The sequence below is a fragment of the Peromyscus californicus genome, unplaced genomic scaffold (genome assembly GCF_007827085.1).
Source record: "Peromyscus californicus insignis strain IS unplaced genomic scaffold, ASM782708v3 Scaffold_8__1_contigs__length_139910024, whole genome shotgun sequence".
NCBI lineage: Eukaryota > Metazoa > Chordata > Mammalia > Rodentia > Cricetidae > Peromyscus > Peromyscus californicus.
The window spans coordinates 7,709,303-7,721,638 of NW_026294606.1; the positions used below are offsets into that span (position 1 = coordinate 7,709,303).

The window sequence follows — 12,336 nt, forward strand, 5'->3', positions numbered from 1 at the left end:
ATCACACTCTGTGGGTGCGCCCTTCCTTCTGTGTGTGTGAGCTCCATTTGCATATTCTGGGCTTTGTAGTTAGGACGTGCCCGGTACCATATCGTCCTCTTACGTATATTGCTCAGTTCAACCCTCCTTCTGCTGTGTCCATTTTGCCCAGGAGGCAACTGAGGACGCAAAAGACGAACCCTCCCCAAGTAAGCGGCAGAGCCTGAGTCTTAATCTGCTGCGCTGCTCCCTGGTGTTCGGACTTCTAGGCACACTGAGACTTTCTGAAGTGTTTACCTTGGCACTTGCTGAGCAAGGCTGACCTTTGGGGTAAGTTCACCAACAGCTTTTCATTTCCAGAGTCACATAGCTTCTCCTCTGAATAGTTGTATCATTTAGTGAAGACTGAAACACACACACACACACACACACACACACACACACACACACACACAACACACAGAGTGTGGCCTCCTTGGCAGCTGACTTACATACACACAGTGTAGCCTCCTTGGTGGCTGGCTCTCTCTCTCTCTCTCTCTCTCTCTCTCTCTCACACACACACACACACACACACACACACATACACATTGTGGTCTCCTTGGCAGGTGGTGGTCTTGGGAGGCTACAGATACTCACGTGGACTTGCCGCAGATCTTCCTCTGGTACCACTGCTTGCAGTTGGTGAAGTATTTCTTGTTGGTTCCAATGACCTTCTGTACAGCGCATACATTGGGACTGGAATCAAAAGCAACAGTGTTAGTGAGATGGTCGTAAGCCAGCCCACACTGAGGTCCGTCCCATCATGTGAACCTCCTAGGGCTAGCAGCGCTGTCTAGAGAGAGGAGAGACAGCCGTTTTGGTGGTTTGGGGTAAACTCTGGCACGGTCTATGTACATCTTTCTTTTCCATAAAAGTCTTCTCCTCAAATAAATCCCTCAAGTCTGTCTTACACACTAAGCATCCTTCTCTGGCACAGGCAAATATTAAGTGTAAAGCACCTTAAAGTCTAGGTTACCTGTTACAGACTGAGAAAACGAGCAAAACCCAAGCGACATTGCTGAGCTGTGCCGGCCTTCCTCTCTATCTGTACCTGCCCTAAGCACAGACTTGGCATCCCAGGGTGCATCACAGGTCCTGTTGTCAAGAGGCTTCCAGCACTTCTCAGCTAGCTCCATAAACAGACATGCTCTGCGTGTCTAGACCAGCTGCCTGGCTCCTGGGACAACACACTGGGAGTATCCACCCTGTAAACCAGGGTGCGTGGCCAGCTGCTGTCAGGACTGACAGGGAGTGCTCTCCCACTTAACCCTCCATTACCCATTGCTCAGAGCCACACCCCCCCACACATCCCCCAGGAAACTCCTGGACAACACTTTCCTTTCCAGACTCTAACCTGGGGTGCTGGCTTTATTTTGTGCTGGGTATCAAAGAGACTCTGTGACTGATGCATCATGGATGTTACCTCTCTCCAACTACCCTCAAAAGAACCGTAAAGACAAGAGTTCTCGGTCTGGTTAGAGTCAGTGGGGGAATAGGCTCGTTGGAAACAATGTATAACAATTTAGTTTTAAAAGATCTCCAATAATTGTGGAAAAACAAACTCCCTGGGTTTCTGCTGAGAAGGCTTCTCTGGAGCCTTCTGGAGCCTTTGGTGTTCTGGAGAATGCTATTTGAACATTTTCTTCTCCTGAGCAACCAGAGTGGTGTTCAGGCCAAGTTGATGGTGGCATCTTCTTTGGAGCTCCGGGGCAAGGGAGCTGCCATGTGTGATCACAAAGGCAAGTTTCTGAGCAGGCAGTAGCCATCTGACTAAACTGCAAGTCAGAAAAATCAAAGAAAACAGACTGAGGTTGTTCACAAGATTTCCATGTTCTCACAGCTTCAGGTGCATTCAGATGCAGGCAGTTTCTTCAATAGCAACTCTCAACACCTTAAGAATGCAATGAGAAGGCAGGAGGATTGCTCTGAGTTCAAGGTGAGCCTGGGCTACCCAGTGAGTTTGAGGGCAATCCGGACTCTGTTTCAATTAACTAATTAACTATAACTAACTACCTAACTGTGATCCACAGAGCACAGTATTTGAGGGGATCTGTGGCTACCATGTCATTATTTGGACAGTGTCCACAGCTGGATGATTGGATAGCTGTTCGCTCTGACCCCTTATTTCTCCTCCCCATTTCTTCTCCGTATGAAGAGGACATTTTTGTTCTTTTGTTCAATAGACAACAGTAAGTGAGCAGAGCAGCCGTGATATTAGGAAAGTGACAGTGAAAAGTCCAGGTTGACAGGTGACCACAGGTAAAGGCTGGGTCAGCCCACCTTAGTTGGGTCTCACCGGTGCTTAGAGACTCTGTAGTCAGTGATCCACGTGTTTCACGGTCCTTGAATAACCCCTGAAGAGCTTCCACAGGCCACACTCCAGCCCCAGATCATCCTTCCCACTGTACAACCCCAGTTCTCTTGTCCAACTGAGCAGGAAATAATTACTGTGGATGAATTCCCTGCAGCTCACCATGGGCGGCCAGCCGCTCGTCAGTGAGTCTCTGTGGATTTGGCTCCAGCATTCCTCTCCTCTGCAGAGTGAATTTGCACTGCTCCTGCCCTGTCACAGGAGCAGAAGCTGGGGGTGGGGGATAAGCTGTGTCCACGGGAAATCCATACTGAAATGTAATCAAAACGAGCAGGCCATTTCCAGGCTTCTCTGCCCTAGGACCAGCAGCCCCGCTGTTCGACTTGCATCTGAAAACCAAGGGCTTCCAGAACTTCCGTCCAGTTTCTGTTGATGCTGTTCAAATGTGCAGCTGCGTTGTTCTCACTTCTTTCGCATTAGCATGCCGATGCAACAGTAACACAGATGCAGCTGGGAGCCAGGAGAGCACCCAGCAGCCCCCCCCCCCCACCAGCTTTCTGGACTGGCATCCCAAGCACAGGTTGCCTTCCCCCAGAGTGCTGGGGGCAGGATGTGGGGAGGTGAATGCATCTGGGGATAGGTGGCTGTGCACTGCTGCCTAGCGGCTAGGCACACTGTCCTCTCTCCCCCTCGTGGGACACCCCGCACTTCTTTAAACTTCCCTTTTTTTTTCAGCTCTCACTTTGAATAAAGGGCTGGAACTGGAACAAGGTTATCCATCTGCACAGGGGGCCACACCCATGTGTGCAAGGCCAGGCAGTCCCGTGGTTTTTTAGGGACAGTTAGATCAGAATAAATGCAACTATGCCCGAAATCATTGGCTGTGGTTTGTGTGCCTGGGCATCCGGATTTCCCTTGGGGAGGGGTGCAGATGTGGTCTTCCTTATATTTATTTTGAGATAGGGTCTCCCTAAATTGCCCACCTCTTGCCCCAGGCTCAGGAGTAGCTGGCTTTAAAATAATGCATCACCCTGCTCAGCACACATCATCTCTCGATCACTCAGCCTGTCACAAATTACTATAAGTTTCCAACTCAGTGCAAGAAGCACAGGGGATACATCAGAGAAGCTGGTCTAAATCATTTCCTCATTTTGTATCTGGATGGGAAGCACACGCCACAGTGAGTGTGTGGGGGTCAGCAGACAACTCTTGGGAGGGAGGCTGGTTTTCTCATTCCTTGTGGGTCGGCAGGCTTGGCAGCAAGTGCCTTAGCTGAGCTACCTCCCTGGCCCACATCGGTTTTTAAATGCTCAAGTTTTCTTGACAATTGGTATTCTGGGCTCTGAAGGGAAGGAGGGTGGCTTCAGCAAGAGACCGTATGCGGTGTCTTTGGAGACTTCACCGTGGCTGTGGGTGGCATTGCTGCTCTGGGTGACAATGCTGCAGCGTGTGTGCGATGTGGAGCTCATCTTAGTGGTTAAGAGGAGGGAGAGACAGAACCCTCGAACCTGAAGGCATCCTGCAAGAGAGGCAGCTGGGCCAAAGGTGAACCAGGCAGGGATGAAGCTCCAGTTGTCATTGCTTGGCTTTGAGGCTTCAAATCTGCGTTTTTCTGAGCTGTCCCCTCAACCTTTCATGCACACAGCCTAAGTAGCAAGTGACCCCAGGACCTCTGCACTGCCTCCTTCCTTTCTGGAGGGTGTGAGGCTGTGGCTCGGTTCTGTGTAGTGGTCAGTCCTGCACCCGTGGCTTGCTTCCCCACAAACCCTGAGACCTGGGAGGCTATAAGAGACCTGAAAGCCACATGCAGAAGAAGAGTGACTGCTCCCTAAAAGTGCAGCCTTTACCCAAGTTCAGGACATGCCCAGTGCTGGGGGCTGCAGTTTTGTCTGGGCCTAAGAGCCAACCCTCACTAGCCACATGGATTTCCTCTTCTTTTTTTTTAAATCTGAGTACAGATTTGTCTAGTCTCGGAGAGTTGGGCACAGCCTGGGGGTGTGGGGCATCTGGACCACTCCTGAAGTCATTACTCCACTCTGTCCACAGAATTTTCCCGAGTAGAAACGATGTTGGTGCAGCCAGGTAGACTGAAGTGCCGGGCTATGTCTGAAGCAGGCCTGGCCTGGTTGTGTGTAGGAGTACTGTGCAGACTGTGCCCGTGCCATGCTCTTCATCGGGGCATACCCTTGGCCAGAGTGTGTCTCCTAAAGTCCACACATCTGCAGTGCCCAGAGGAATATCTGAAGCACTAATGATTCGCATTGACAAAGTTGACCATGGCTTTAAGACAGATTCCAATCCTGGCTCCAGCACATTCTGCATGACAGGCTGGTACATCTCAGGTCTTGGTTTCCCAATGTGTCTAGCACGTATAAAGGGTAGTGGATTTTCCTGCTCTTCTTTTACCAGGTGCCACACTGCTCTTGTGGCCAGAAAGCACTGTCTGGGGATGAGTGTCTGGGTGCAGAGCAATGCCAGGTGCATAGGAGCTGTGGGCATCTAGGGTCCTGCTACCTGGTGTGACCAGTCTCACACCTGGAATCACTGGACAGTGACCTGGCTGGCTTCCCCTCTGCAGAGGACACCTTCTCAGGGTGATGGTGATTCTGTCCTGAGAGCTGCCAACGCCCCCTTCTACCTAGAGTTAGGAGAGGAGACTGAAAGTCCCCTAGGATGTCTCATGCACTTTGGTCTGAGTCTGTGGTCACTGGTCAGTGTCCCCAACCCTTTTGCCACAAAGCATTCCACTAGGTCCCCGCATCTCATACTCCCACAGTCCCTCCCTCCACGCAGGGCTAGTCTCTCTGTGTTCTGGCTGCCTTTCCTTCGGGCTTTGTCCCCTGCAATTCTATGATGATGTCCCCAGCGGAGTGCATTGGCAGCTCAGAGACCTGTCCTTGCACCGCCCACCACGGAACCGCTGGGGCTTACCCGTGTTGGCGACCCCGGAGCCGACTGTGCTGCAGAACCTGCTGGTAGGGCGACTTGGCGGGGCCTGCCAGGGTCGCGGTGGGGCCCAGAGCCAGTGCCAGAGTCAGGGTCAGCAACTGCACGAGGAGCGCCATGGAGCAGGAACACGCGCCGACCCACGACGAAAGCAGGCGCGGAGGCGGTAGCGAAGTGAGCGGCTAGGCAGTGCGCGTTGGTTTTAGTAGCGGGAGGGAGGGAGCGGCCGAGGGCGGGGAAGGGCGGCCGGCGGCGCCTCCCAGGCCAAGCCACTACTAAGCACCCGCGCCCTTCTGCACCGCCCAGCCTGCTCACACACCCTCCTCCCACTTCGTACAAAGTGCGGGTCCAAAGGAAGGCGCCCTCAAGTTTCACTCTTCTAAGTGTTCATGCCTGGAGCCCAAAGATACCTCCCTACCAGACTGCAGGAAGACAGAGGGTCTGTGCTGACTCCCACAAGCTTTGACCTGTCAGACTGGTCTCTGCCGTCCAGTACAGATGCACCAGCCATGCTGATACACTGTACATGAGGAGCAAATATTCTTGTTGACAGAGAATAGAAAAGTGAGGAAGGGTGGGGCTCACACCTTGGCAATCAGGAATCCCTCACCTGGCTTCAGTAAAATTTGTGAATGCCAGATAAGATGCTGCAAAGAGAGGGAAGAGCTAGGAACATGCCCTAGAGGAGCTCAAAGTATGCAAGCAGTCACATAGTAAGGAGATGAGTACTCACCCTAGCACCATTAATCACCCTCCCTTTACCTGGTTCTACTAGCCCCAGGGATGAGCTCCCAGAGGTGGAGAGCATGGGCCTAGCCAAGAAGACACCATGGAGAGAGGCAGCTGGGGCCTTCCGAGTTTGGCACCTGCCTCAGGCAGAGTCTGATAGCATCTGTTTTTAGATCTGAACGCTGACTAGGATTTAACCAGGCAAAATGAGGATGGATTGAGAGGACCCAAGCTATCCAGTTGACTGAAGCATGCTAGGTAGTTGAGCAGAGCAGAAGACAGGAGTATAGCAGGGCCCAGATCCAAATGAAGAATCCTGCCAGTGTTAGGGAAGCAAGCAAATGGCACAGCCAGTGTCATGAGCAGTCTTTGAGAAGACCAGATAAAATAAGGCAAGATGCGAGACAGAAGGGCCGGGTGAGCAGGAAGGGACCACGTAGGAACTTGAACTACTGTAGTAAAGGTGGGGATGGAGGGAGAAGTGATGGTATGTCTAGGAGATAGTGGTCTCAGGGGAACATATGAGCTACATGTGACGGCTAACTTTGGTTACCACCTGGCTTGGACTGACAAATGCCAGGGGCATCAGTGAAGCCCAGCTCTGAGTGTGTCTACAATGGTGTTTCCAAAGAAGATTAGCCAAAAGGGAAAAACCTGTCCTGAATAGGGATGGGATCATGCCACGGGCTGCGGTGCTGGGTTGAATAAAGAAGGGAAAGAGAAGGTAAGATGAGCATGAGCAGTCTCCATGCTCTGCCTCATGATCTGCAGAAATGTGAGCAAGCAGCTTGTACTTCCTGCTTTCCCAGTCACAATGGACGGCATCATCTGAACTGCATGCCATTTTAAACTGTTTCTTATCAGGTCCCAGCAGTGAGAAAAGTTACTGATACACTATGTACTGGGGGACAAAGAAGAATTGAGGATGAGTAAGGTGTTTGAGATGCAGGCATCATGATGGCTGCTGCTGCTGTTTTTCATATGAAGGGCATGGAGACAGGTTATACTCTGCCAGGGAAAGATGAGTAGCTTGGGACCTGACGAGTTTGAGGTACACGTGATTCATCTCAGTGGAATGTCTACAGACAGCCTGATCCAGGGCTTGAGGAAGGGGTAAAAGATGGAGATTCAGACCTGGAAGCCATTCTCCTGTGAGGGGACACGGAGCAAGAGCTAATCAACGATTTGCTGGAGGGAGGTACCAGCAGAGAAGAGGCTGACAACGCAGTGGGTGGAGATGCATTGGGACGAGGGAGGCCTTGATTGAGGAACTCTCAACAGAGAGAAATGCTGCACACAAAGCCGGTCCAAACAGCCTCTGCTCTGCTAGAAAGCAAAACACAGCTCTGAATTTGACGACTGTCTTGGTCTAGGATGCTGGAAGACACCCATAGAGAGTCAAGTGCAGACCTGATCCCAGAAAGCATCCCTCAGGCCAGGAAAACCAGCAGTGCTAACTTGGGAGAAGAGTCTGGGAGGCACGTTCCACCTTCCAGGCCAGCACCCCCATCTCTGACAAAATGGAGGGGGTCTGAGCAAGGCTAGTGATCTCAGGCACCCTCACTCCCCTCTATAAAACTAACATTGGATGACTCGAGTTTTTCCATGAGCTCAGTGAGGAGATCACAGTAATGCTTCAGTTACTGTTTAGATATTTTTAAAAATTCCACCACAAGCTCCACACCACCCCTAACCATAAAAGGGAGTAATGTAAACATACCCCCCATGGTAGTAGCTGCTGCTTCAAAGACGGTGATGTTTCTGTGTGGGGAGGTCCTCTAGCCCCATGACCTGGAGTTGCCAGGGCAAAACACAGTGCTTTCATTTAAGAACTTTTTTCCCCCCTTTTCCATGTTAGAAAATCTAAACACAAGAAAATGAGGCTTGTTTGGAACAATAATTACTAGACTTTTTCCAGGTACTTTAGAAAAATGACCGCTTTTGTGTTCTGTGGCACATGCAAGATCACCAAAAGCTATTTGAAAACAACTTTGGAACACTCAACAATGAGCCTTCAGAAGCAGAAGACAAACCAGTGTTTGCAAGGAGCTTTTGCACGGGATCCCATGTCTATGGGTGACAGGTGGGCATCAGGCCAACTCAGGCCTGGCTGTACTGCTCCCAATCCAAGTGCTTGGGCACCAAAAGAAATGGTCAAACCTTTTCCAGAGGACACTCAGCCTCTCTAGCCTGCCCCATATACAACCTGGAAGGGAAAGTAAGACATACTTTGCACAGGATTTCCAAGAGCATATGTATCAGATCTGGGAACTGCCGTTTCTTGTGTCACACATAGTGTGATATCATGTAGGGAACATAGGCAAGAAACAGCCCATTTACTACAGTTAAGGGATGACCAAGGTGCTATGTGGGATTCGACTTGCCAGAGCTCTCCCTCAGCCTTACCACTCCTGGTGTGATGTACAAAAAGCAGCATCCACACCACTGGAGAATGTGCTAGAAATGCAGACTCTAAGGCTCTCTTCATACCTACAGAATCTGACTCCACATTTTGACAGGAGCCCTCTATGATGTTCACTAGAAGCCCCAGCCTATGGGGTCATATTAGGTAGGTAACCTTCAGGTGAGGGCAGAGTATGAGTCAAATGATCGACCCAAAAGTTTTCAAATAGCTTTTGGTGATCTTGCATACGAAACAACCGCATAGGAAATCTCAGCTCATGCTGAGGTCAGCTCCCACTGTGGATGACTGTCAAGGAGTGACCTCCAAGTAGCTATTGCTCTGGGTCTTGTTGAGAGCCAGTGTCCTCTACACACTGAACAGGGAGAGGAAATCGGGTTCCAAGTCATCTTCTGTTCTCCCTCCCCGCTTCCAAGACCCTGAGGGGGCTAGGACAGACCGGAGTTTGTGGCAGTAAGATCTTAAAACAAAGCCACAGCTTTGGACTTTCCCAGCTGATGGGAACAGCAGCTGCCACAGCCCTGACACAGCAGTAGGGTCCCAGGTTTGCTCTGCTCAATGACTTGCTGTGTTCCTCACTCCTCCAAACACTGGCTTTCTTCAGGAGAGTTTGCCAAATGTTGGTTAGAACCCAAATTTGTTTTCCAGGGAAATTGACTTTCATAAAGAGAGCTTCATTGATTTGGCACAGCTCTAACCTCTGAGAAGAAGCCAGAGGCATTCCTGGGGCTGCTTTAATTGCCTAACCTCAAATCCTTTTGCAGAGTGATGCCCACAGATGCCGGTTCGCTGGCTTGGGGGACCAAGCTTACCCACACCATTCGGCTTCCCTGGGTGTGTTGTCCTTTTCTCCAAGGCAGGCAATGGCCCCAGAGAGCTGGATAGCACCAGGTGGCCATGCATTCCAAAGTCCAGGAACCCACACAGCTCTCTGGGGTGACATATCTTTTGGTTACTCTGGCCGATGGCACCATTCAAGGTAGGAACCCCTGTGTGTGGGTTTGCCTCTCCCTCCCTGATCCCGTATGTCCTCTGTGACCAAGACGAAAGTTCTTTCCAAATTTCTCCTCAAAGTTTCTGTTCCTCTCTAACACTTGAACACCCAGACTCCTCCTCTTATTGACCCACAGCCAGCTCCCTAACATCATCTCCTACTCTACCCCCTCATCCACGTTTACCAGCGTCCTGTCTATCCCAACCACCAAACACTGCTCTCCTAGACACTCCTGACAGCTACTATTTGTGGAAGAAGATCCAGACTGCTCTGTTCATTTCTTTCTTTCAACGTACAGAAAAAGGAGCACAGCTTTATTACAAAAAGCTTTATTATTACATTGTTACAAAAAAGTAATTACATTTTTACAAAATAATTATTACAAATAAGCTACGTTATTACAAAGTGTAGGGGAAAGACTAGCTCGGTGGAAAATCCATCCGTATCACCTACAGCAAAAGATCTCGTGACTTACTTCCCTCCTCCTGTGCACCCGACACCCCAGTCCCCTTTAACATTATTGCTCTTGATTCCCCTCATCGGCTTGCCCAGGCGCACCGTTGTTAGCTCCTGCTGGCACACCTCCTTCTCTCCTCCCCCACACACCCCCACAGCCCCAGCAGCTTCCCCATGCCCTTCTTTGTCTTGTGCATACATAGTAGCACTTTTATAACCAACTTTACCATTAAAACGTTTTGCTCAGGCAAATGACTTAATTTTTCTGGGCTGGAGCATTTTCAGCTGGCTTCCCTTGCTGGGTTTTCCCACTTGACAGGGCCTCTCCTTTTGAGGGTGAAAGTCTGTCTTGACAGACAGCCTGTGTGTTTGCCCAGTGGTCTTTTTATACACCCCATAATAAGACAGCATGGAAACAACCTGATAGTTATGGCCCATCAGTGGCCTGCCCTGCTGAGTTTTGAAAGGTCTTGTCTAGATCATTTTTGGTGTGTTCTTGCTGTTTCCAATGGATTGGCCTGGACCAGAGAGGGACTTTGGTGGGATTGCTTAGGGAGCCACTCGCCAGCCTGTCTAGGACTACACTGTCCTGCGTGGCCTCTGGCTCTGGCTACAACTCTGAAGGGCTCTAAGGAATGTTATTCCTGGCTTCCTCCCCTGACTGCCCACTGAAAACATCCCATACAAGCACGAAGGAGTGAGAGTCCCAGAGTATGACACACACTCTGTATGTGTCCCTAAGTCACACACTGGCTATGGCTGGTCCTCCAAACCACGAGGAAGTATGTCTCTACTTCCTCAGTTGCGGTGTTGTGCCAAAGGCAAAGGCGGACTGGAGCAATGTGACTGCCGGCTCTGTGGCAGCCATTCTTATAACTGAGTCCCAAATCCTAAGAATGCTCTTCTCCAGGTGCCAGCCACTCCACCCCAGAAAACCCCAGACCTTCGAACCATGCCATAGAAGGGGATTTGTGGAAGAGAGGATGGTAAGAATCTGTCATTGCATTTTTGCCCAGCCATGAAAGGATAGAATTAAATCCCATACAGAGAGTCATATGAAAACGATTTTGGACTGTTCCCAACCCTCCATTAACCACACCCAGTAAGACACTAGACCCAGTCAAGAAGACAGGATCCCAGGGCAGGTCTGTTGGTATATCTGCTAGCTGCACCCTACCCCTCAGTTTCACAAATCTCCCCCAGCATCTTCCTCCTCCTGTTCCATTCATGGGGCTCCAGATGAGTCACTAGGACATGAATGAATACTGAGATGCACACAAGCCACACAGTGTCTCATAGTGAAGGGCACAACATTTGTAGTGATAAAGAGGACACAGATAACAGACTTGGATTATTGTCTCTGAACACAATGAAAGCAAGGGCCAGCCTCCATGGTCCTTCTAGGCTGTGTGGAGGAAAGACATCCCGAGAAAGATGGCAGGAAGAACTAGAAGAGGAACATCAGAAATGGACATGCATGTGCACACACAGAATGCTGACCTGTCAATGGATTACCAAAGGCATGCATTAAGCCATCCCATCCTTGAGAGAATCCCATGGGTTGGTACTGTTGTCTTCAGTACTCCACACAAAAAGAAGTCAAGGCTGAGAGAAGCAAAGGAACTCACAAGAGTGTCCACAAAGCCAGCAAAGCAGAATCAACATATGAAGAGAGCATCCCCCTGTCCCAGCCTGCTGTACCCCAAAATACTGTACAAGCTTGCCATGTAGGGAGTGGAAGAATACCAGTGTGTGAAATCCTCAGTAGATGTGTGTTGTGTTCTGGTGTGAAATCCTGTGTGGATATATGACAGGTGCCCATGTCAAGGGCTATAGCATCAGGTCCATGGAAAACAGCAAAGTCCCTCCCAACCCTCAAGGCTCAGAGGGATAGAAAAGCATGAATGTTGACAGTGTGTGCAGAAAATGTCCATCATTAACTTTCTCTCCCCAGATGTTCATGCCTAAAGACTGCTCCCCTACAGAGATGACTCCTACAGACATTAGTTAAGCCTGCCTCTGAGTTCAGCTGTATGCCATAACCCCACCTACCTGTTCAATTGTGTATAATCAACATACTGCAATTCCAAGATATTGATTGCAGTTTCTCCATCAGAGAGTCCCATTCACCCAATTGCAACTTTCCTGTGTGTTTGTCTTTTCTTCATTCCCTCAATCCTCCAGTCAGGTCTATTCCTGGAGGAGTTGTTCAAAGATGTACCCTTCTCCATGTTTGGTGGCTATGTAGCTTTGAAATCCTATCACCTTCTTTGCTTAGAGGTTCATTGAGCAAACCCTCCCAGCTTTCCAAAGCCACTCTGGTGAGAGAGGCAGCTTGGGTAAGGAGATTGGTAGCCAAGTGAACTCTCCTCCAGAGTGAAATGGGCCGGAGCTACTGGGTCAAAGTTCAGATTCACCTCAGAGTCAAGGTCCTCAGAATTAGTGTCCTCAGAGGCA

General features: G+C 50.1%; 1 protein-coding gene across 1 annotated transcript in view; it reads right to left on the bottom strand.

Annotated features, from left to right (window-relative positions):
- Window positions 1-5,508, bottom strand: part of Tgfbi (transforming growth factor beta induced) — a 30,017-nt gene extending 24,509 nt beyond the window's left edge. Inside the window, exons 1-2 of the mRNA XM_052729053.1 lie at window positions 5,264-5,508; window positions 619-717 (exon numbers count right to left, since the gene is read on the bottom strand). Of these exons, the coding sequence (XP_052585013.1) occupies window positions 619-717; window positions 5,264-5,397 (233 nt within the window). The 5' untranslated portion in view covers window positions 5,398-5,508. The remainder of the gene's footprint in view (window positions 1-618; window positions 718-5,263) is intronic.
- Between the last annotated feature and the right edge of the window lie 6,828 nt (window positions 5,509-12,336).